Raw genomic sequence first — 25,069 nt, 5'->3', positions numbered from 1 at the left:
ATGAATACTTTTCTCCATGAGGCTCTCCAGGCATTTAACTTTTAATACTTCAGCTCCTCTCTGAGTTCTTGGAATTTTCAAAAACAAGTTGACAGCACATTAAAAATAAACACTGCTTTATTTGCCAGATCTAGATCTTATTAAATGTACATATATAAGTTAGCTGAATGCAATGTTTAAAAAAATTATTCCAATGCTAGTGTATCATGTAAATCAGCAACATACTTAGCAGACAAAAATGCCACTCATTACATAACAGTACAAGTCAAAACAAGCAGTACACATAGAACAGTAGGAAAGTCCATCTATTTTCACTCCATTCTGTTCTTCTCAAACTAATAGTATTACATAAAAAAGTAAAAGCATAATAACAAAATCTTCTAGAAAAAACAGTATAGTGTCTTATAGTGGCACTCTTATCTTGCAGTCATTTGCTTAGAACATACCATGCTAAATCTTTCCAAGGTAAAAATACTAAGTTTTAAATTGAGGGGAAAAAAAAAGAAGTAAAAATCCCTGATTGTATTACACTTGAAAGGCCAATTTTCTTTTTCTGACTAATTCTAATGAATCAATCTACTGTTGCTTAAAGTAGAGTAGTTCCAACACAGAACTATCTTCACTTTGGTTAAAGGACACTTTTAGATACTTATATTAAACACATCAAAACCAAATATTCCAACAGTAACAATAAGCACATCCCCAAACCGACCAGTTCATTTGTCTTATTTTTGTCACTTTCCAAGAACACTTCAGGAAATGTATATGTATGTGAACCATTATAATCCTAATCATACTAATAATCTTTTGTCAAAATACTGCTTAATGACAAGTAAAGGCAAACTCTTATGTAAAGAGGTGTTAGACTTATTTTGTTATGTGATGTTAGCTCTCAATATGACAACACATTCTTTTTTCAACAGTTTCTATATATAAAGAAGTAATGCTATGAAGTGTAATGATATATTTTAAATATACATATATTTATTTTTAAATAAGTTGATCCCAGATTTTTTCCACTTTCTACTGTATGATACAACATATGCAAAACATCTGTTTGTATAGCATTAAATAGGAAGTGACCTCAAAAAAATAAGTTGGAAAGAAGCAAGAAGTAGGGATCAAAACATCAATTCAAATTCAGGGTCTGCCTGCGGAGCTTCCGCATATCAACGCTGTATCTGAAACTAAGGTATCTCCTTGTTTTCCTCCATCTTGCTTTTAAATAGGATTAGTCATTCACAATACATCTATTTTGCTGACATCTTTTCAAGTGTAGTATATTAGGACACTTTATTACAGGACCTGAAGAAACTCACGTTTTGTAAGCACGAATAGTGCACCTAATGCTGAATTTTCAAATCTGTTTTCAGCTTCAATCAGATTGCACATTTTGCATAGAAATATCGTTTTGCATCTCATCACCTTACCGTTTGAAGCAATTGTTTGCATTGCTAACAGTAAAAAACCTGTGAAATCTAAATTAAGCAGTTTAGTTAACAGTATATGTGTGAGAAGCAGCAAAGTGCTTGGTTGTGTAAATTCTGGTGTCGCATATATAATTATGGTGACTGATACTCTTCTTTGGCTTATACATTAAGCAGCAGAGCTAATTTATTTATACATGCATTCCTCCAATAAATCCATTGCTTCAAATGTATCTGAATATTCAAGAACATGGTCAGTTCATCATGAACATGAATTGCCAACATGCTTGATTTATCAAGCAAACTTACAGAAGGAAGCTGAATAACTTACAGTAATGAGAAATGTACATCTGCTTCAACTCCTCGACTGACAGCCAAACCACGTGATGCTTGTTCGAGGTAGGCACTTCAATGTGAAAACCTTTGCTAATAATGACAGTTCCACTCAAGACATTGATTTAAAACTCTGCTACAACATTAAGGTTACTAGCCAAGTATTCCAAGATGTAGGCTAGGTCTGCTAAAACAAAATACAGAAACCTTAAGTTGTGGATCTAGTAAACAGTACATCACTTGGCTGATATGGAATACAAATCTGTATTTTTGTGTGTATACTTGCAAGGAAGTATAACTTTCAAAGTGCAAATATAGTAAAATTTCTAATCTCCCTAGCTAGTGTAGTTCAGCACGAGAGAACTCAACAGTCTGGTGCTACTTTATCTAAGCAGTCTCGGTATGAACTGCTCCCCGTGAACAGTTCACATAGCACTAAAACAGAAGTGTGCCAAGGCAGGCATGGTTTGGCTAACACTGTACAGCTATGTGTGCAGGTTCACAGTATCATGATGCCTGCAAGCACACTTTGGAAATACTGATTTCCACATAGTGATCATCTTCACATCTTTTGCCAAACGCAAATAAACAAGGCACTAAGCATGGAAGTGTTGATATGTTTTAAATATACAGCAAAATCATAAAAATGCCTAACTGCTTCAAATTATAAAATGAGGGCACATTCATAAACAGCTGGTAGCTACTTTGCACAAGTAGTTATTACATATTTATAAACTTGATAACTGTAGAAAAGCCCCATGACAAAACAGAAAAAAAATTCCTTCTTAAAGATTAAAAAGAAAAAAAACCAAAACAAAAACCCCAGGCTCCTATGTATAAGGACAGTAACAATGTAAACAGAGATTATTTGGCATGCTTAAAACCTTTTGAATACAAATCCACGTACAAACCATCTGCTTGATCAATTAGTATGGCAGTGCAGCTCCCAATCCACTGCACTGTGCAGTCATACTCCATAGTGTGCATCAAGTACAGACACACAGCTTTAGCCCTTTGTTGGCATTCACAGAGAATCCAAACAAAGAATCCAAATGAAGGAGGAGCTTTGGCCAAAACTAACATCACGTATGATGTTCCAATGGCAGTTTTTGAGATTGAGAAATACATTAGCTGGACTTCTCCAAATTGTATATACCTTTTCAAAAAACACTAATTAGATGATTCCACAATATTTGCATTTAAAGAGCAAACTCTTTGGCAGATCGTATCTTTATGAAAATAAATTACAGGTTCTTTTTTCCTTCATTAGTATGTATTAACTGAAGACTGTGCCTATAAATAATTCCAAGTGGAATTAAGCCAATATATCTCTAAAAATCAATTCCTTCTAAAAAGTGTATAGAAGTTCAAAGCTGCAAACAAATGTTTCATAAGAACTAATGGATATTAAAAAAAACCCCAAACCCTAACCGCTGTATCAGGAGTGTTCTCCTGTTTAAATGATCGTGTCATAACAATAATAATTCTCAGCATTTTCCACAGCAGGAGTCCTCTATGATATCCTTTTCATTCAGCTGGGATACAGCCTGGAACTTTGCATTTAGCAACAGAGGGAGGGCTTGGTGTTAAAGACCTTATCATATCCTGTGAGCCCTTTGAGGGTAACATTCCCTATACTGGGAATCCGAACTCTAGGATTACAAGATTACACTTATTATTCAAAGTGATGGGTAAATAGAAAACAGTGCTGAAGTCATACAGTTAAGTAGATTTGCTAAACCTAGAATGCTCAGTAAGACTTTTTTTAAAGTCTAAAATCTTTGGACTGAAAGCAAAGGGTTGAAACTGTCCTATAGTTTTCAAGATGATGCATACTGAGCAAATCACAGATAAAAAAAGCTAAAATGAGCTAAATCCCAAATAGTTGTTTTTTCAACTACATTGCTCTGGATAACTCCATCCTCCCTTCTGTGGCGATGAACTCCTTTTCCGTGGCTCGTTTATCACCTTGACACAGTCTCTCCTTCAGTTTTTCAAGTTCATACTCATGGAGGATTTTCTGTGTTAAATATTTTTCACGTTTTATTTTGGCTTTCACATCGGCAGGGACGTCAGGAATCATCCATGCTACAAAGAATTTGACGATGAATACAACATGCTAAAAAAAAAATAAAAAAAAATAGAAGAAATGTTACAACTCATTACCAAATGAAACACCTATTGTCTTATCCAACCCCAAATAGATCACTCTTTTTTCCACAAACAGAATACATTTCATTTGGCTGTCCTGGAACAATACATAACAAACTAATGTGTATCTGAGATGTGCACAAAGATCAAAAGACTTCCTTTTATGCAGAAACTTTAATTCCAAACCACTTATGAATTAACAAACCCAAGAGGAAAGTGTCAGGTTCTGAATCCCTAGCTTCACTTTCTAATACCATTATGTCGTTTCTTAGAAAATTCATATGGCCGTGCTGAAAACACTATTGAGAACTGATAAGATACAGTAGGAAAAGTGGTAAGAGCAGCACTTTAACAACTCCCTTTTGCCTTCAGAACTTGCAAGACAGTGGCTAAATACTGAAGTGCCAGTTATCCAAATTATTGATTTAGCTATTTTGAGCCAATATACATCACTGCAAAATGCTTTCTGGATTTTGAATACAGTCATCTCGCATACAGCTCTTGAATGAAACCAGTAGGAGTGAAAGTGCTAGTCCTGGTGGTTTATATCTCTTCCATCTGCATAAAGACCTTTTTTATTCTACTGTTTTATTTTGATCAAATTTAGCAGCTTCCTCAGCTGTTTTCACTGTTCTTACTTGGAGGTTAACGCCCTGAAGTTAAAAGACTTAGTTATAGTAATCATTTAGGACATGAGTGTTTTGTATTACTTAGGGAAGCCACTATTTTATACTCTCAGCAGAGTATATTCTATTTTCTCTAACATTAGTAACTGCCTAGAGAATCGATAAGGCACCGATTTCGCAAGGAAATTTTGTAGGGAACATACCTCCATAATAATTATAAAGGCCAGTTTTGCAGCAAGAATGTGCCAGAACTGCATAGTGTGTAAATATTTCCTCTCATGATCTGGAGGATATCGATAGTCTCTGTACCTGTTGGACAGAAAGACATGCAAAGGTGAAATGTCATATTCAGTCTGAGACAGACTACAAGCTCAGTGACACTTACAGGCAAATACAGCTGTCATTTAAGGAACCTTTTCATCTTGTTTTAAATGGTCTGTTTACTTTTGCAGAAAAAGGTTGCCTCTCAATTTGTTTCTGTCTTATGTTTGCTTAAACACCCTCACATTCACAGCAACAGAGCAGAGATGAGGATGTGTGAGAAGTGAAATATTGTACATAGGTTACTTTTTTTTTTCAGGCAATGATCAAATAATACAGGACAGAGTGATGGAACATATCACACAGTAATGGACAAGTATTGAATAAACGTGACAGATTATGGACTGGACAGATGCAGGGTTTAATGGAAGGACAGCCTTGAGTATGTGTTTTACACTCACATGTAGAAGTAGGATAAGACTCCTGGGCCTTTAAAGCTAAAATATTGTACAAATGCTTCTTAAAGTGTTGGGATTTTTTTTTTGTTTGGTTCATTTGTTTGGGGATTTTTTTTTTCATCAAATCAGTACTTTTCTTTTACCACGGTCTTCTCCAAAGTTGTTTCTCAATTCTTCTAGAACCTCCAATGCTGCTTCTAGCAAGAAAGGACTATTTTTTTTGATGAAAGCAGGATGGCCCAGATCCTTGGTGGTATCTAGCATAATAACAATTGACTTTAAATACCATATCTCATTTTCAGCTTTGGAATCTAAACATCCCCTTAATGATACTTCCTTGTCCACTTAGGCATTGCAGCCAAAAAACCTTTGAAAATATAGGCTGAATTTTGCAACCTTAGGGATGTAAATCTCCTCCATCACTCAAAAATCAATAGTTTAAGTAAAAAAACAAAACCGAACAAAAAAACCATTAGCAATGAGGAGCTCTCAAACAAGAAAAAGGTGATTTTTTTCATTACTGGCATGATCTCTTACCATCTCAAGCACTGCCTTGCTAACAGCCTAAATATCACCTCTCACACTTTAGAACGATGAGAATGACATCATTTAATTTCTAGTGGACTACTTGGATCTGCATCGACTTTTTATGCTGTATTCTAAGGAAAGTGAGAAAATATTTATTATTACACCAACACCAACCTGCATATGACGAAGTTTTCTGGATTCAGTTTAGGCTTGTTTCTGTCAGGAAAATCTGAGATTTGAAACACTGACAAACTATTGTTTATGTACCCAGACATAGGCGAGTCTTCATTTTCAGAATAAGCATAGTAGTAAACTAAACGAGGAATCATATCTGATGTGAACGCAACAATAAAAGCCTGAAAAAGAAATTGGAAAAAGAAATTAAGGAAGTGGCATGCAATATTTGTAAGCAGATTCATAAAAAGGTTTTGGTACTGTGACTCTGTGGCATAACCCAGGCTCTTTTAAGCAAGGATGAGCAGCATGATTAGGGCACTTCACCTTGGAAAAGATGCTGACTGCAGCCACTGCTGCAAGGACCAGCACTCAGTGAACAAAAATATGTGAATAGTGCTTACAAGAGGCACCAAATCCCAAATATCCCCTCAGACCACACTGACTTCTACCTGTGATAACAGCACTCCTTAGTGAAAGAGGAGATGTGGTTTTGAATTCTTGTGAGAAAGGATGAACTCGAACCCAGTGTGTGATCACTTCGTGAAAGAAGGGGAGCCATTTTCTTCAGCTGTATTTAAAAAGGAAACAACGGCTACCAGCACATTTTGCCTGGAAACTTGAGATACTTAAGATGCCCTGGTACCTTGCTAATTAGGCAATACCTGCAAGTGGGTTCGTTGCCTAAGACACTTGCAGATCTGATACTGTTTAGTACTCTACATTAAAAAGAGGCAACTCTTTTGCTCAGCAGTCTGCTTTACATTATATTTAAGGTGAAATACTGGCACAGCATTTAGTTTCCAGATCATAAAAGGTACTCTGAGGCACTGCGCCCATAGGGGCATCCAGAAGCAGTTGAACGAGCAGAATTCCCACAGAATAGGCCTCAGAGTGACAAGACAGAAACGTCATCTGGCTGACAGAATTAATCCGCCTCTCCTGTCCCCTACGGTCCCCTCTGGGCAATCAGTGTGCTTCATCAGACTAAGCTTCAGGCTGGCTGATGCCATTCCAAACCACTGGAAAACACAGACAAGTGAATGAACAATTATGGTCCCGTGAAATGTGCATTTGAAGCTGCATGTTGTCAACATACGGACAAGCCGAACCACCCAAATGCCTTGACCACATTGCTGTAGGGTAGCATGTGATAAAGTGAATACGACTGATGAAGGAGAAAAAGCATCAGCTGATTTTTAAATCTGCAGATTCTGGGTACATGGAAGCATCAAAGTTGATATAGCACAGTTAACGTACTTACATTAGTGACAACAGACAAGATGGCCATTCCATTCAGGATTTCTTGCCAAACTCCTATGCTATGTGCTTTCGCAGCCACAGGTCTCCTGTACTGAGTGGTTAACTTCCAGGAGTCTACTCGAATCTCCAGGATATTATTCATCAGAGCAAGAAGGGGAGCCAGGGGAAAGGACGCCACAAAGAGAGTAATGAATCCAAACTGAATGACTGCAAGGGAGAAAAGAAAAGTGCCAAAAGCTGCCCCAACGAAAGTACCCTCAGCGTGACAATGAAACACGCAGGTTGCTACTCGCAAACAAATGGCAAACTTTTGCCAGGCTGCACAAGTCACCTCCAGCCCTGCCCTGAGCTAAGCGACAACCTGCCCCAGCCCTAAGACTTCTCCAGTCTCTTAGGGCTGCCATTCAGCAGCACTCAAGGGAACGGGGCATTCGGGTCCTGTCAAATGATGCTGCCAGCAGTGCCAGATACTAATTCTTTCATGGTGTTGCAGTTCTCCTCTCATGAATGGAACGTAACTGCAGGGGAATGGGAATGTACTCATACATCAAATTTCTGAATTACCAGAGAGGAACAAAACCAGGCTAGTTTTCCTCTCCTGCAGTTTGTACAGAGCAAGCCCGTTCTCCTTTTACTTATTGGCTACACTCCTAAATGAAAAAGAGAAAATACTTTCACTTTTATCACAAGCTTACCTCCACCTATTGTTATTGGTTTAGTCAAAATATTAATAGCGATTCTGTATGTAATAGTTCCACTGGGGAGCCTTAACATTACTTTAAGAATTGCAAATAAAATACACAAATGATCCCTTTAGTTATTACCAAAATGAAATGTCTGTTGGTACAGAATGTGACAGTCCTCAGTGCAGAGCCAATACTGCCACTGTATTTTAAAGATAGGAAATAGAACATCTTGTCTGGTTTAGGCAGTGGATAAAAATAAATTCCCGTACACCAGTCACCAGCTCTTCCATGATTTCAGTGACGAGTTCTTCATCTTAGACAAGCAACAGAATTCCTACTAGCTTAGCAGCCCCAGGACAATGCTGGAGCATACTGGTTCAGTTCTGATTCAGGAAGAGCAAGGACATCTATTAACGGGCATGGCTGACAACACTGATGGTTCTTAGCGTACGAATTTCACAAGATCACAGCCCTGTATGAAATATCCTGAAGTGTACGAAGTGACAGTAATACAGTTGCAAAGCTCCAGGCAGTAATTATTTCTGTACAGATAAAACAATACAAGGGACCATTTTTCAACAAATTTTGTCCTTCTAATAGACAAATACTGATTTTTATTTTTAGTCTCTTTTAGTTTGGCTTCAATTTCTAGTTTTAGTTTCTCAGGTTTCATAAAGTGATTTAATGTGCTGACCTGTTCACGGTTACTTTTGAAAAATCCTATTCTGCTACTCATGCTCCCTCTGCTGGTCTACTGGACTGTATCGAAGCACTAATCAGAGCAAAGCTAAAACTAAACTGATTTTCTCTGATCCAGTTCGTAGATCTCGTATCTGCAGTACCCATCCTCACAGGATATTTGGCACTCATCCCATACTTACAACTTCCACTGACATCAGCTGAGAACATGCTTGGGAACAAGAACAGAACAGACACTGAGACAGCTGGCTGCACCAAGAATAATGTTCCCCATTCAAATGAGGGAAACAGTCTTTGCAGCGTTTCTGTGAAACTCCCTGCAGTCTAAGATGCAAAGGCAGCTTTTTTTTTTTTTTAATTGGGCTGACCTATTTAATGATTTCCAGCAGTTAACTGTCTACTGTTTACCAGATGAAAGTGGTGGCATCAACCTATAACAATTAATTGAAGCTGTTGTTTTAGAAGTGTCAGTACAAGGTGTCTTGTCCTCAATTCCAAATGTGTATTTTTAAACTTACCCATTTCTAGATACTCATAGAATAGGCCTAAGGCTCCAAATATCTGCAGATCGTGGTCTTGCTCCCAGCGACTGTATAAATTTTCTGGATTATTTCTGGCTTTCCGGCGTCCCCACCAGTTACAAATCCAGCTGTATATGCAGAAGAAAGTTAACAACGAGAGAAGCAGATCAAGTATCCCTTTCTCTAAGCAAGCTCCTTGTTGCAACATGCTTTTACAAGCATGGCTTTCAGAAAAAGAGGCCAAAAGCCTCTATAAAATGAGTCTACTTGTTAGAATTTGTGCATAATTTACAGAATATTGCTTAGCTTCTTCATATGGCAATACTTGTTATCAGAATTTCCAAGAATTTCCTCTGTCTATAACACGGACATCTCAGTGTAAGAGATAACTTACGGTACGATGGCCTCTTGGATATTTCCCCAGATCTGTTTGCCAGCCATGACTATGGTGAGCTGTGTCGTCAATTCTATCAAACAGCCCGCAGGATCACACTGGCAGAGACAAAGTGGGGGTTAATGGACATGAATAATGGACATTACCCAGATAAACTATATTATATGACTGTATAAATGAAAGAAAGGAGTTCTTAAAACTTGTACTTCATTTTCACTTGGACTGCCAGCTAAGATACCCTCTCAGGAAAGCTGTTACAGAAGGGCTTTCAATGCTCAACGGGCTTGATGAAACACACACCAAAACATAACGACCATTGGAAGGCAGAGTAATTCAGAGATGCTTCAGGCTGACCACTGTGTAGATGCACAAAGACGGGGCAGCAGGATCTGTGTGCAGCACCCACCCCACAGCCCCAGCAAGGTGAATCTATGGTGCTCAGTTAGCCCTCAGCACCAGACCAACCCTGACCTACCAAGAACACGCATTTTCTATTCATATCCCTACACCAGAGGTATTTAAATACCTGCCAGTATCTAGCCTTTGCTGTTTGCTGAGAACACTAGTTTTAACGTTTCAACTCTTTATTGAGGCCTTCTTAAGACTTTAGCAGCCAGACCAGTATTAGGGGATACTCTAATCAGTAAGTGCACTGCATTACTTTATTGTGTTTTGCATGAAGTTTTTCCTCCACTATTGACTCCCAGGCAACGCTTCACATTAAATATTGCATTTCATCTCTGTACAAACAGCATAATTAGCAATGATATGAGGAAAAAAGCAAAAGCTTACAGAAGTACCTTTTACCAAGCGGTTTCTCTGAAAACGTAGTGCCTCAAAAAGCTAAGGAGACACCCAAAGGCCAGGCACCATTTCCATTTATACTAGGTTTCTTCAACCTAGAGAATCACTTTTAAGACCTATGGCGACATCCACTGGTATTTCAGGACAACTGGGGCCAAGAAAAGCTTTTCTATTTTTTACCCTTGTGACTGACAGCCACAGATTTTCACTGCTGGTGTTTCCCTGACCAGCACCAGCAGGAAGAATCCTTGGAAGCCCCTCCATCAGCCTTGGGATGGCCAGCTGAGGTCCGGCTCATTCCAGACCGAACCTGCAGCTGGCAATTTATGAGTGCACAGGTTGGAGGAGATAGAGTTTAACTAGTTCATTATTATTCAATCCACCTTAATCGAGAAAGTCCTACCTCTTCATTTCGCCAACGATTAAACATGTATGTATAGGCACCTGGGTAACCAACAAACTTCCCTTTGAAGAAGGCCACATAGAAGCAGGATGAATAGTAGTTGACAAACTGGAACAAAAACATTTTCATAGTGAGCCTGTTCTCATACTCCATATGCGTTCTGGGAATCTCTGTGAAACCAGAAAACAGTTATTTTACTTTCCTTTATTCCCTTTAAAGGGATACAGATTCATAAATACTCATCATGCACAGTGCCCTTACACCCCAAAGGAAAGCAAAAAGAAAAAGAAAAAGACCTACAAACGTTTCAGTAGATGGAGCTCCTGCTCTCAGACACCCTACCTTTAATTTACAATGCAATATTCTGAGTAGGCAGGCAAGTGAAATTCATTCTTGAAACTCTTATAAACTTCAATTTCCCCTTCTCCATACTGTCCATTAGCACTTGTCTATCCCCAAAGCCTACCCTATTTTAGGAGATCCGAGGCGAATCTCAAACAGTAACTAGCAGGGTCTCCTAGAGTATGAAAATTTCACTGTTGGCAATGCGCATGATAAAGAATTTTTTTTTTTCTTTGTGGTAGAGAAGTATGTTACAGTATTGGTTTTTTCAATATGCTGTATGTGTGTAATATATTGAAGTCAGAGAAACTGGATGGGCCCTGTGCCTCTGAAAGATGAGACTCATAACGGGGAGAAGAATAGGGAAGGATGCAAGCATGTCGGTGGTACTGAACGTCACCAAGCCTTTGCTTGAGATTTTGCTACCTTCATAATCACATTCTCCATCACGTTTACATTTTTAAAGGTAGCAGGAAGCCCTAAGCGCATTATTGGTAAAACATCCTGTTAAATGCTAACAAATAACTAATTCAAGCTGGGAAAAAGGGGAAGAAAGTATACCACAAGCATTCAAGTCCCTCTGACTTGGTCAGGACCTGGCAGACGTGTTGAACTCACCTGCCCTATTTTAGAGTTATTTTATATATCCGAGTAAACTAACATTTGCAAGCTTGGCATAAATTTGCATGACAGAAGAACACAGGGTATTTATCGGGAACCTGACATCAGAGTGTACTATACAGAAGGCAGTACGCAGGTGATGTAGTCTGCCTAGGTTGCAGCTCATCAAAATGTTTTTATTGTCATTGTTCAAATGTTTATGTCAGACACGCAACATTCAGAGCACCAGAAGCTGGTTATTCCTGCATGTCGGAAAGCAAAATCTGGCCCAACCTTTTTCAGGAATTCAAGAGTGAAGAGAGTTTGAAGAGACACTCCTGACAGCCGCAGCCAACATTTCACAGCCTGGACCCAGCCGTGTCTCTAAGCCTGGGCTAAGTGCAGCTGCCGCGGCTGCCAGAGGAGGGCGGCAGTCCCACAAAAGTAAATAGTGATTTTCCTTCTGTAATTGATAACCACAGGTAGGGCTGACACTTAAGAAATTAATCCTCCACACTTGCAAGCAGCAAAATAACATTGCTGAGCCTTCATGCTTGTAATTCATGCCCTTCAAAAAAAGAAAGAAAAAAAAAAGACTATTTTCTGTTTGGTTTTGGTTTTGCTAGGGGCAATTTTACTTACTACTCGTTCTGTCTTTCTTTGGTCTAATTTGGCTGCGTGAGATAAGCAGTTTTCCGAGACAAGAGATGGCCCACGATAACTCAAAATAAACCCAATGCAACATCCCATTAAGCTTCTGCAAGAAACACCTTTCAATTCTTGATTCTGCTCGTAAGACCTCATTAAAAAAAGACCACCCAGCTGTTTTTGACAGCTATACAAACTACAAATACCTAATACTTTCAGCTCTCCCCCCCAGCTGAATATTCTGCAATTATTTCTTTCTATAAAGCACCTGCAGGGACTTGTACATCTAAATGATTAAGGGCAAAGAAAAATACATAAGAAGGGCTCTAGGGAAGGATATTTCCAGCAAGCAAGCAACAGTCAAACATAAAAATCTGCTAGAAAACTAATAGATCTTTCTGGGCCTGCTTGCTAGTTCCTCCAGCTCTGGAGTGAGCCTACTGCAAGTAATGCTACCAATGGCTACAGCCACAATGACACATCTTGGGCCCAACTTCTCAACTTGCTCAATCTCTACCTTCAATCTGTATTAACTCCAAATCTGTAAATCCAGAGCTAAGGGAAATAGTGCCAAGAGAAAACCCTGGAAAATATACTGTCCTATCCCATGCTCCAGCCTCCTACCTTTTCCCCCAAAGTAAGAGACATGATTATTCAGTCCTTTTTCTTGTAAAGATGGCTGTGAAAGCTGTGATCTATTTTTAAAAATGTATCTTCAGGATTTCTAATTGAAATACTGCTAAATCGAGACAGTTTGGTCCTGTTCTGGTGAGTCTACTGTAACACATGATAATTTTTAATCATGTTCAGAACTATGGTTGTCTCTGTAGACTAGTTTTAATATAAGCAAACATTATGCTAAGAGAAACCAGCTTATGATAACTATTCAAATGCAGGGAAAATGTTCAGTATGGTCATGGATACAACTGAGTCATTGCTGCAAGCTACAGACTAATGTCCTAGTGCTCCCACTGTGCCTGCGTTGAGAGCAAGTACATAGAGCACCTCCAGCTGGGTTCTATCTCTAGCGATTCCTTCAAAGTTTTGTCTTCAGGTACACCGCTTACCCATATCAGTAATCCAGATGGCTATTTTCTCATATAAGAAATTCAGTATCATGATGATGACAAAATTCAGGCATGAGGCTGTGACTGAAGTTGCCAGCTGAGGGGTCAGTAATCCGCTGATGGGCTGTAAAGTTTGAGTGTTCTCCATCAGGCTGGCAAAGGCAGCATACACCGCAAGACGATACACGATCACAGCTATCATGCTAGCTATAATCAGAGACACCTAAGGAAAGGACAGAGATTTGAAATACACTTACAGCTCAGTATAGCTATATACATGCAACTCTTGAAATAAGATGTAGATCATCATGCTTTCTAGTTTTTAAAATTTTATTCTTTAGGAGTATGAGTTCAGCAGCACTGAAACGCAAAATACACAGGCAAAATAATTTGTTACATTACATACATTAAACCCAAGAAAATTATTCTGTTAACGCACACAAAAAAGCAGACAATCTAATATCAGTACTAAAAAAAAAAATAGCGCAGAAGAATACAGACTTATAGAAATGGAGATGGAAGGGTCAAGTTAGATTATATTGTCCGCTCTGAAAGTCACTCTGCAGATATTTCTAAAGAGGAATAAGTAGATATTTCATTGTAATGAATAATAGTTTTGGTTTGGGTTTTTTTTACCTTTACTACAAGTTTTCTCAGTATGGTCTGTTAACAGCACATAAGCCAGAGAAAAAGTTATCCCTATGCTAAGATGTCCAATCAAGTTAATAATTAATGATGGCTTTTCCAAGGGTTTGTTGTTTGTTTGTTTGTTTGTTTTAAATCTGAATTAAATTGCATTTTGCATGACAGCAGAAAAATCTGCAGGACAACAGTAAAAGCATATGTTAATGTCATGATTAGGGATGATCAGCAGCTCTGATATACGTTAAAATGATGATTCAAAAAGATGCTCACCCAGAACAACACTGTAGTTCCCGAGACGCAGAACCGCACAGCCTGGCTAGTTACAGGCAAATAAGGCTCCATCTCCTGAAACAGTCGAGCAAGCACAGCACAGTTCACAGATCCATAATCTTATTGTAACGTCAAGCAGCACACAGAGCTCTCATCAGCTGTGTGAAAGTGCCCACATCCAAGGAAAACCTTTAGAACTCCCCTCTCTACAAGGGCCGATAGGACATGGGTTTTGAATGTGCTGGGGGGCAAAAAGATCAGCACAGAAGTGGCCATAACAATGCTGTAAAGTAAAGACAGTACTTGGAAAGAATGGTTAAACCTTTGCAAAAATCAATCAATAGCTGAAGGAAAAAGAACACCTCCTTCATTAGATGAACAGGACACAACTATTACTCTAATGCTAGGTCAGCTGTCATACAGCTCTGAGTCCAAAACTGGACTGAATTTCAAGAAATTCTTCACACTGAGGTTTCTTAAAATGGTCATTTATTTGGATGTACCACATTTTTCCACACAGCCAGAGAGAGTTTTCCTCCACTCCTTCAATTTATTTTTAATTGAAGAAATGGCTACATTCATTAGTTGCCAATCTCTGCTGCAGCATCAGGCAGCTAGGTCTTACCCAAGTGAGTATCCCCATATAGCACATGAACAATTTTCCATGTTCGTGTAAAGTTCTCTTTTTTGCAACCAATTCTAATTCCTAAAATACCAGATTACATGTGTTAAGAAAGGATCATTTAAGAACTAATGGCAGTGGAAGAAGACTTAGTAAAAAATAATCTGAATTTGATAAATCTTTGGGATAAGGCATTGTAGTATGCTTATGCTCCTCTTGGACAAAGGGGCACGGATTACACATGAGCGCAATATTAAGTATATTATCAATAAGCATATTGAACCAGGAAATGCTTGTTTTGACAACAGAAGGTATTGAACCTGTAAAACATTGTTGAAAGGAGTTTATTTTCTGTTGCACAGAAGCCCAGAACGTGCCGAACGCACTGGCATAACGTGGCGTAATCATGCTGAATGCAATGGCCGCAACTGAGCTGCACATTTCTCCCTGACACAGCCAAGCAGTAGCCGTTGTTTTACAAGCATTGCTTCCTGATGGTGATATTCTTCAATCGGCATGCTCATACGCATGTGATTTTGTTTGAAGCGTAATGTGCTGTTCTCTCAGGAGAGATATACTGCCCGTGTCTGCCTAAGTACACTCACTAAACGCAATTATCAATACTGTAGTCTCAAGTCACAATAAGTTTTTTGATGGTGGTAACAGTTAAAGGCTCTATTAACAGAACTATAGAAAACAGCTGAAGATAAGAGCATAGATACCAGGTGACTTTACATAGGCTCATAACATTTTATACTTATTTTGTATTAATAAATAATATATATAATCTATACTAACAATAAATATTTCACATATTCTAGGCTATTCAACAAGTTTTATACTTTAGAACAAAATGTAGGCAATAATAAGCAATGACAGAGCCCAAGTTTGAATGGAATGCTTCATTATTTATGTAAATTAAGATTCTACTGTAATCAGCAAAACCAGATTTTAGCTATGATCTAGCTAGATGGCTGAGCATCATGAGCAAATGAGGTGTTAATTAAAGCCTCAAGATGGGCAATTTCTGTTTCAGTGCACCTAGAACTTTGAATCATGGCCAGGAATAATGAGGAAATAATTTTCTGAGCAAAGCAAAGCCAGCCTCGGGATGCAAAAAACTCAGTGACCTGTATCCATATTATCTTATCAGTCTGCGGAACTAACTTATTTGAAAGCACTGTCCTTTCACATGTTCAGTACTGCATGTTATCTAATGAAAGGAAATTACATTACAGCGTGGCTAACCTGTATGGTTTGCTATAACGGGGTATTGATAAGCATCACTGCTAAACTCTGCTGCACAAAAGCTTCTGAAAATCCACCAAGGTAATAAATTGATGTGTTATAAAATAAAAGGATTGTACAGTCATTCAATTTTTACAGTAATTGTTAATGCATACTTAGAAAGCACAGACCAGTGCAGTACCTCACTCTGAGATAAGAAAAATATATTACTGTCCAATTTCTATTTCCTAAAGAAAGTCCAAATAAACCATCCTACCCAAGAGATCTGCATGAATTTAGAGAAAGAACAATCTTCTCCCTCAGGACAGTTACACAAATGCACCTCACCCATGCCACCTTATGCTGTCATCTGCTGCAGCTGATTCACCTCACCAGACTACGGGTTTTGGTCCATGCTGTACGTAACCACTGCCTCCGAGTCAGCCCACGACTTCCCTGTCCTCACACAATTACCCTCTGCTGCAGTCTGTTACTTCAGAACGCACAAGGGCCGCCTCTGTGAAGAACTAGCTAATCAAAAATTTATTTACCTGAAACTGTTTTCCTGAGCATGCAGAAATCAATACCTCAGCAGAGCCATGCTCAAAATCATAGTGTGTGGTTATCAAAGATCTCTGTGTAACTTGTCCAGCGTACAAGTGACAGGTATAACAACAGCACTAACGCTGCACGTGCAGAAGGGGAAGGAGAGACAGAAAAACTGTCTCATGAGAAATAAATTAGTGTACATATTTCCTAATAATTAAGGAGACAAGCCCTGAAAGACAGGGCGACTGTTTATAAAACAATGATTCTTCCCATGTTCTGGCTAAGCGTCTATTTCTTTTCTGAGGCCTGTGTTATCTAAGTATACTTACAACTAGTGAAAATAAGTTATTTATATGCAATTCTAGGAAGAGGAAGGATGATTTAAAACTACATCAAATTGAGGTGGTAGATGTTATATTGGAATGCAGCAATCTGATCCCTAAATTGGTCAAATAACTCATACCTAAATTAAATTGAAATGAAGACAATTAACATTTAATAAGTATTTATATAGAGTGTTTAACAGAGTTAAATAGTGTGGTTAATTGTATCTCAATTAGATTTCAAACAAAGGGCTTCAGCAACCTTCATCTCTCTAGCGTTCCCCAAAGTAGTTGTGTATCAGAAGCGAAACCTCAACTTGTCCCACTTATGTATCTTTGTATCAAGACAACTGCTTCTTCATACATTGTGTAGGGGTGAGAAAGAGTGCTTTTAAAGGCATGAAGATTTCAGAGACTGCTACCTAGGAACGTGAAGGACACTGCAAAGATGGTGTTAGCCAAGTGAAAGCTATCAACTTTGCCTTTGTATTCCTGATTTAACATATCAGTTTCCAGTGGAAATTAAAATCAATAGAGGATAATTAATGAAAGTTATGCACACACTCCAGAGGCAACCCCCCCATGTTCTCATTTATTGTGTCTCAAAGCCTAGATAACAAGAGACATCTGCAGGAAGAGAGCCATGGTCCAAGAGATGGAGCATGCCTGTCACGTGCTGACAGCCTTCAGTTCCTGTTACCTTCAGACTGGAAAGCTGGACGACCGCACCGCAACGGCCCTGCGCCAGGGTAAAGAGACCCCTGGATTTATTGACGCTAACGCAGCCATGCTGCTTTCGGCAGTTAAACTGTTTATCTCTGGTAGTAGTCAAAAAGCCCAAACCTCAGCACCCATCAACTGGATGCCTCCAGCGAGAAAACGATGTGTTACCAAATTCTGCTTTGATATTTGATGCAACCTGCTGTGTTCAGTGAGGGTGTGGTTGGCATCACGTTCTACATATTTCAGCCAAACTCACGGCTGTCAAACACTGCTCTGTGGAGAAGTAACAGCTGAGGGCCTGCCCTGCTTCAATATAAATGCGGCATTGCTTACACATGTCACACAAATCTTTACCTAGCCACAAGATACAGACTTGTTCCTGAGACAGAACTCACACATTATCAAACTTTCAACACAAAACTGAATTTGCGTGCATGTCAACCAGCACGCTCATTACCTGAGTTACAGGATTCTTCTTCTTTTGGGTACATTTTGCCTCGTACTCAGGCCTCAGCTGGAGTTGTTGCTGTTCCTCTTCAAAATCAACCAAATCCCACTCATATTTCAGTCTAGCTTGCCGTCTCTTCCAAAACTCCAAGAAAAGTGTAACTGCAATTCGGAAGCGTTAAAATACAGTTAAGGGAGAACTGAACAAGTTCATGAAGCAAGTTAAACTTATTTCTGCACTGGCTTCTATTCTGCAGTCTATTATTTATCCTCACAGTGTGACCCATCTATTTTTACTGACTACCTATTGAAGTTCACAGCTAAGACCGTAATATGGATTAAGTCATTTATTAGCTAGTTGAATTCCAGAAGTAGATGACAGGGAAGATGTCAAGACAGGATATAGGTACTCCCATGGTTATGACGACTGTGTTCAATCACAGTTTAACTAACTACTTTTCATATGCAAATAGCAACACAGAATTAACAAAGGAACATGATAATTCAACCAATTGCTTGTGTATAAACCTGTAACACATGAACAACTACTACAAATAAGCAGAACTGATTTAAAGTAGTACGTTCAAAGATTTCTGTTGCTTTTTGATGATTATTTGATATCACGGTCATTTTTAAGATGGTGAATATCTGATGCTTTTCATATGATCAAGAGTGAGGCTGGCTTAATTAAGACACTAGAGGGAACTGATTTCACATATAAAATAAACAACTATAGAAATTATAATACTACGTAACATTTTAAAAGCCCGCTGTAAACTACTTCAAAATGTAAACCGTTAGTAATCTGATTTTCTTATTTGACCTGGAGAGGCTTTAAGGTTTACACAAACACAGGAAAGCTTATCTTCTGCAATTCTAAAAATCTTTTGCTAGTACTTCCTGAATGATTAATCCATGTCACTCAAACGGTAGTGCTTAAAACCAAGAAAAGTTTAGTGAAACACCCATACAACATCACCACACTCAAATTTTTTGGGGAAAATTCTCTATGAAAAACATTAGTGGCTAGATCCTTTGATAACAAATACACAAATAGATTTTCTGTTAGCACACAGAGATCTTTCTGTGTTCATGAAATGCTTATATTAGATTAATATACTGAACAATTATCACTTGATGTGAAACCATATAGAGAAAAAGTCAGGAAATCCACCTATTTCTGCATCATCAAAACATACTATCATGTATGAACTTCACTGGAGTAGAAGCCAACCACTTCTCATCCTAAAAGTGGTGCTAATAAAGCAGCAGTGATGGACCACCATCCAGTGAAAGGACACAAAAGCACTCTACTCCCTCACAGGCACACTGATAACGTGCAGGGCTTAGCAGAGAGGACTCTTACAAGGGCTGCATAAGGTTGGACCACTCTGTCTTAGGTTACTAAGGAAAGAAACAAACGTTAGCAGTTACGAGTACACAATGTTTATGATATCCTAGATATCTGCTGGGTTTTGTTTGGTTTTTTTAAGTTCAATTCCTCTGTAACTTTTAATTCTTTTTACTCTTTCATCACTTTTGCATCTGTGGCAGGATATTAGAGTGAAGCCATTATTCCCCTTATTTCCAATTCCAGTGTCCCTCAGCAGTTCGGCCAAGATCTCCTTATTGCTTGACATAAAACTTATCAAATGTACTCACCCCATATGCCCATGAAAATGGCAAAAAAAAGAGTTGCCACGTTGTCAAACAAATGGGAATACTGCAACAGAATACACAGGAACAGGTCAGCACCAAACCAGTTTTCAGTATGAACAAAAACGACAAGCGGCTGGAGAACCAGATACACACCTCTGAGGACTGACAGGTCGTGTTCAGTCTCCAGTACTCACACTCACGGTCACAAAGAGGGCACATGATGATCTCTCCTCCAATTGCAGGGTCACAGATTTCTTTGCTGAGGAGAAAAACATTGTACAGTATCTCTTTTCACAGCATCTGAGGAGCTGCTATATGAAATTTATTAAAAAAAAATAAAAAATGAAGAGCTTCATTTGTTCAAAGCTCAACATCTGCATCTTCACAGAGAAGATGCCAAGTCTTGTCACATTCACTGGTGTTAACCTGTGGTTGGTCAGGGCAAGCCAAGAAATGTAGAAGCTGCTACAAGGAGAAGAACTAGCAATTCACTTGGTATGGGCTTTCTGATTCTATCAGTAATGAATCAGAAGTCTGTAAGGAGCTGTACTGCACACGAACTGCTTTCAGGCGAGACATAAACAATGTTATTTCTCATCGGGTCAGTAATGCATTCAAAAAACCTTTTCTAAAAGCAGAAGTATTAATTCAGCTTTGATATCTACAGTAAAACTTGCTACTTCAATTTAACTACTACAGTGGGCGAAGTTTACAATCCTATGATAGCCCATTAGTACCCTGAGAAATCAGAACATGTATAGTAGTATTCTCAGGTGAATTCTGAACCTAGCTAAAATGTAAGTCTCAAAATGACGTAATTCAATAGAATGGATGATACTTTTAACCTGCTATTCATCTTTTATGGTTAAAACTCAAAATTTTCTGGAAGCTTTCTTATAAAAACCAGTGAACAATGAAACGTCAACACCCTTTTCCTCTCCTCCCCCTCTCCTCATCCCTGAGTACAATAGATCTTGGGACCCTTGAAGAAACAAATACAATGCTCATTTAAAAAGAAGCAAACTCCGGCTTCCGAGATACCGGATCCCTCTTTGATGGGAGAACACTGCTGATCTGTCCTGTACTCATGCTTTTGGTAGTTAGTACAAAGGATGACCTACGCAAAAAAGTCAATGGACTACTCTGCAAGATAGATTAAAATAGGAAAGCTTAAGGCAACAATAAACACTTGAAACAAACAATTTTGAGAGATGTCAGTGGTACTCTTAGGATTTTATGTATTGCAAGTACTCCAATATAAAAAGCTATTGCCAAATGGCAATAAAATATTGCTTTTCACCTACAAATTGAGTCTAATTAATAGTCACAAGTTCTGCATTAGCTGTCCACCACCATTTCAGTCAACAAAAGATAGCTGAAGAACAAATTTGCCGGCTCTAACAAGCTTTAAAAGCTTGCTACCTGTTTTTTTGCAAGAACAAAATTTTCACATTGCTTAGCTTTTCCTATCATAAACGCAGGAGATTTTCAACATTACACTCACCTGCTCATATTTTCATCCATTGTAAACAAGCCATAAAGAAAACAGATTAAGCCAACAACTGCTGCAAGGAATAACATCTCAGTGTAAAATCCTAGCCAGGCAAAATAGATTCCAATCTTCTCACCATAGTACTTCCTAAATACAAAAAAATGCAATTAATAGGAATACAAAGCAAAGTTTAAAACTGCAATAGTGCAAACTGGCCAGAGTCAAAATGAAACACTTGGCAAAATTCTCATTTAACAGAAATGCATTGATGTACACTGGAAAAATGAGATTTGAAGCTAGCTGTGAGAAGTAGTTACGCAAGCTGAATGAACAAAATATATGGTCTCTCTTTGGTTTTCCTCCTAGTAGAAGCTCCAGCTTTAAAATCACTCTTTCTCCTTCCCACAGGATAATGTAAACAAAGATTTAATTTTTTGATTTTCCAAGGAATTATACAAATGAAACTGGGCACAACAGTCCAGATCATGTGGTTAGAACAAATGAGTACTTCACAGAAATACAACTGGTTGTGTTTCAAATGGGGCAACTGTAACCTGCGAATAAAGTAATGTTTTTGTTACATCATATGAGCTAAATCAAAGATATCTTGGGTAAGGTCAGTTTAAATTTGGGTTTAGTACTAAATTAAGAGTCAAGCTTCAAAACTGATTTTATCAGTGTTCTTTCAAGTCTGTGTTGAAATTTCAAAATTTCAAATCAACCTTTAAAAATTGTGGCAGATATTGATTATAAAATGCAAGGTATTCTTCCTATGTGTTCTTCTACAGGTGAATTATCTGTAATATACCTGACCCTGGGAGCACTGGCTAGATCGAAAGAGCCTTGATTTGAGATAAAGCATTCTTCCACTTACTAGTAAAAACCTGTGTCATGTCTTCCAAGGACCTGGTGCCCAATTAAGTATCTGATTCTCATTGGATCTCAAAAGTAGTAAGAATTTCCCAGCAGGATCAAGGTACTAACGAGTACTGCTCATATTACGATGAAAACAGAGTAAATATAATAAAACACAGGCAGTGTTTTACCTGATGAGGTCCAAAGGCTGCTCTTTGTAGAACCGCAAGAAACGGGCCCACTCCATGTACAGCGTATATCTCTCATTGTCACAGTTCGGATCATTTGCCTTTTTCCAGTACTGGCACTGTGAGCAAATCAGAGTAAAGGCAAAACACCTCATCGACAGACTCAAATACTACATTGAAAGAAACAAACATTAATGATGATGCATCCCTTCTAAGATTGTGCCAATTAAACTAATTTGAAATTCAAACTTAGCACTCTACTTCACCACTTTAAGTTGAACCCTTTTTATATATGTAATGTTTCAAGATAACACACATTTTCAGAAAACATCTATTGATCTTAGACATTAAGTTAGCCTGTACTGTAACCACACCACATTACATTACATCAGTGTTGTGTTGGTACAACATACTCATTTGCACGGGTGGATTACTGCAGTGAATGGTTTGTTCCTTTACACTGGTGTAGCATATGCAACTGCAGAAGCTGAAGCTTCCCTAAAGTAGAAAACCACTATTTTACTTGACTTCATTAAAAATAATGCAAATTTAAATCCTTCTCTATACTTCAGTCTCATTGTAAATTGCAAAGCCAAAAGCATGTTGCCGAAAGATGTAAACTAGGGGACATAAATTAAGTTGTTTCCTGCCTCCAGCCATAGCACTGCAATGTACTCCGTGCTGTGGCTTCTAAAGTTGTAAGGCGAGGGCATGCAAAATGAAATTCTGACACTAATTAACTTCAGTGGTATTCGTCACTATCATGTATCTACCTGTCAAATACTAAGAAAATTTTGGAACTTCATCAGTTTCCTAGAAATGAAACAGCACAAAATAGCCACAGTTTCTGACAGATCTTGTAATTTTATTTCGTGTTGTAGAACTCTGCCTTTAGAAATATTTGGCTATGTCAAATATTCATTTTGTGATCTTGGTTTTCCTTTTTTTCTGAATGTCTCTCAAATACAGAGAAAAGCATGAAAATCGGTTTCTAAACAGAAATCAAGAAGTTTAAACAACCTGAAGTTTGCATTTTTTAAATATTTTAAAAGGTTAAATAGTTATTTTTTAGACAATGATTTGAGAGTCTGTCTCATGATTTTTGGAATTTTTTCATACAATTTCTTAGCATTTAAGGTTGGTTGTACTTGTATAGAAGAGATTCTTGTACAGCTGCTTTTTATTGCCTGTATTTTTGGTAGTCCCAACAGTAAAAAGTACTTCCCAGCCTAAACTAGTCTTCTACAGCCTAGACTCTGATCAGCTAAACTTTCCCCCTGAAAACCTAAAGAATGTCCATTCATCCATTTCTTTTAATTTTCTAAGGGAGGAATAAATATTTGAAACATTTAAAAACATAAATCTATATAAAGTATTTAAAAATATCTTGTGGTAGAATTCACAGATATAAATAAGCAATTTAAGTTCACTAAAGCATTGTGACAAATCTGAAATAACTATTAAAAACAAGGAGAGAATTTAAGATTTAACCAATGAATTAAACACAACATTCAGAAGGAAAAAACAAATAAACAACCAAAACCTCATTTAAAAAAAAAAGACCATAAAATAGAGTAACCCATCTCTCTTGTTTTCTCCAAGGGACTTCAGGGCTAAATCCACATGTTGTACTAAAAATTGACCCTACAGCAAAACTAAACACCAGTATTTACCATCCTTACCACACTTCCAGTATTTGCAGTTGCTCACCAAAGCTCACTAGGAGATGGACAAGCGACCATTGCACACTGAACTGTAGGGCTCATGCAACTCATCTGACTTCAGTCCCAACATGGTATGATCCCAAGAGTATTTATATAACTACAGGTAGTATGCACTACTGCATATGTATGTACACACCTTGTACATACACACGGCTGAATGTATGCACCTACAGTAGGTATTCACTCCTTGTTATAATCTTTGTAATGTACTATCACATAATCTCTATCATAGACATCATAGGACTATACTATGGAATAAGCCTCTTACGAATTATGTGACTGACACGTAAGTATATGCTAGAAACTCATTCATAGGAAGAAACATTTCAGCACATAAAAGCCAAATAGTAGGGCTGGCAGATATGTCTTGTGTATTATAAACCAGAATAAATTACTGGGACAAATGGAAGGGCTTGAGTACATTTTCATTTCTGCTCGAAACAGCAAATGTCACAATAGGTAAAAGAGTAAAAACACTGGTAAATGCTCAAGGGAGCAGAAAGCTAAAATACTTACGTCATGAAGAGGATATGCAGCTGAATAGGTGCCATTATTTAGCAGTCTCTTAATCCCAAATTTTTTCTTCCCTTCTTCTGTTCCATACGGGCAACGTGTAAGAATATAATTAACCTGAGATTCAAACACAAGAATTTCAGACCTTTCCTGCTTTAAGGCTATTTAACAGAAACCTATAATGGTTATGCACTGTGTGTAACCTGCAGGAACAATACGCAAAAGCAAAAAGTGTTTCTTCAGAAGGCCTGACCCCGTATGAGACCGTTGAGGGTACGCTTGCCTTGTAGACATCCAGAAGATCCATTCCAACAAATAGTATTCCAGATTTATAAGAAAGATGCACAGGAACCTTGGCTTCCTCGTACTTACCCACAGATTTATATACTCCTCCTCTGCATGAATATTCTAACGGGACCACGTAAATCTACATGTAAATAGAAGCAG

General features: G+C 38.1%; 1 protein-coding gene across 2 annotated transcripts in view; it reads right to left on the bottom strand.

Annotated features, from left to right (window-relative positions):
- Nucleotides 1-310: 310 nt before the first annotated feature.
- ANO5 (anoctamin 5) overlaps nt 311-25,069 on the bottom strand; it is a 61,045-nt gene continuing 36,286 nt past the window's right edge. For both annotated transcript variants that reach the window (XM_010563711.1, XM_010563712.1), the window contains 15 exons: nt 24,626-24,739; nt 22,389-22,504; nt 21,355-21,489; nt 20,004-20,109; nt 19,854-19,914; nt 18,202-18,353; nt 14,301-14,375; nt 13,386-13,608; nt 10,729-10,898; nt 9,522-9,619; nt 9,125-9,255; nt 7,223-7,428; nt 5,959-6,140; nt 4,741-4,846; nt 311-3,879 (listed from right to left, as the gene is read on the bottom strand). In XM_010563711.1, coding sequence (XP_010562013.1) covers nt 3,658-3,879; nt 4,741-4,846; nt 5,959-6,140; nt 7,223-7,428; nt 9,125-9,255; nt 9,522-9,619; nt 10,729-10,898; nt 13,386-13,608; nt 14,301-14,375; nt 18,202-18,353; nt 19,854-19,914; nt 20,004-20,109; nt 21,355-21,489; nt 22,389-22,504; nt 24,626-24,739 — 2,097 coding nt within the window. In that variant the 3' untranslated portion in view covers nt 311-3,657. The remainder of the gene's footprint in view (nt 3,880-4,740; nt 4,847-5,958; nt 6,141-7,222; nt 7,429-9,124; nt 9,256-9,521; nt 9,620-10,728; nt 10,899-13,385; nt 13,609-14,300; nt 14,376-18,201; nt 18,354-19,853; nt 19,915-20,003; nt 20,110-21,354; nt 21,490-22,388; nt 22,505-24,625; nt 24,740-25,069) is intronic.

This window comes from Haliaeetus leucocephalus, unplaced genomic scaffold (genome assembly GCF_000737465.1).
Source record: "Haliaeetus leucocephalus isolate CR32 unplaced genomic scaffold, Haliaeetus_leucocephalus-4.0 Scaffold173, whole genome shotgun sequence".
Classification (NCBI taxonomy): domain Eukaryota; kingdom Metazoa; phylum Chordata; class Aves; order Accipitriformes; family Accipitridae; genus Haliaeetus; species Haliaeetus leucocephalus.
The sequence above is the reverse complement of the archived record's forward strand: the minus strand, read 5'-3'. Positions and strand labels throughout refer to the sequence as shown.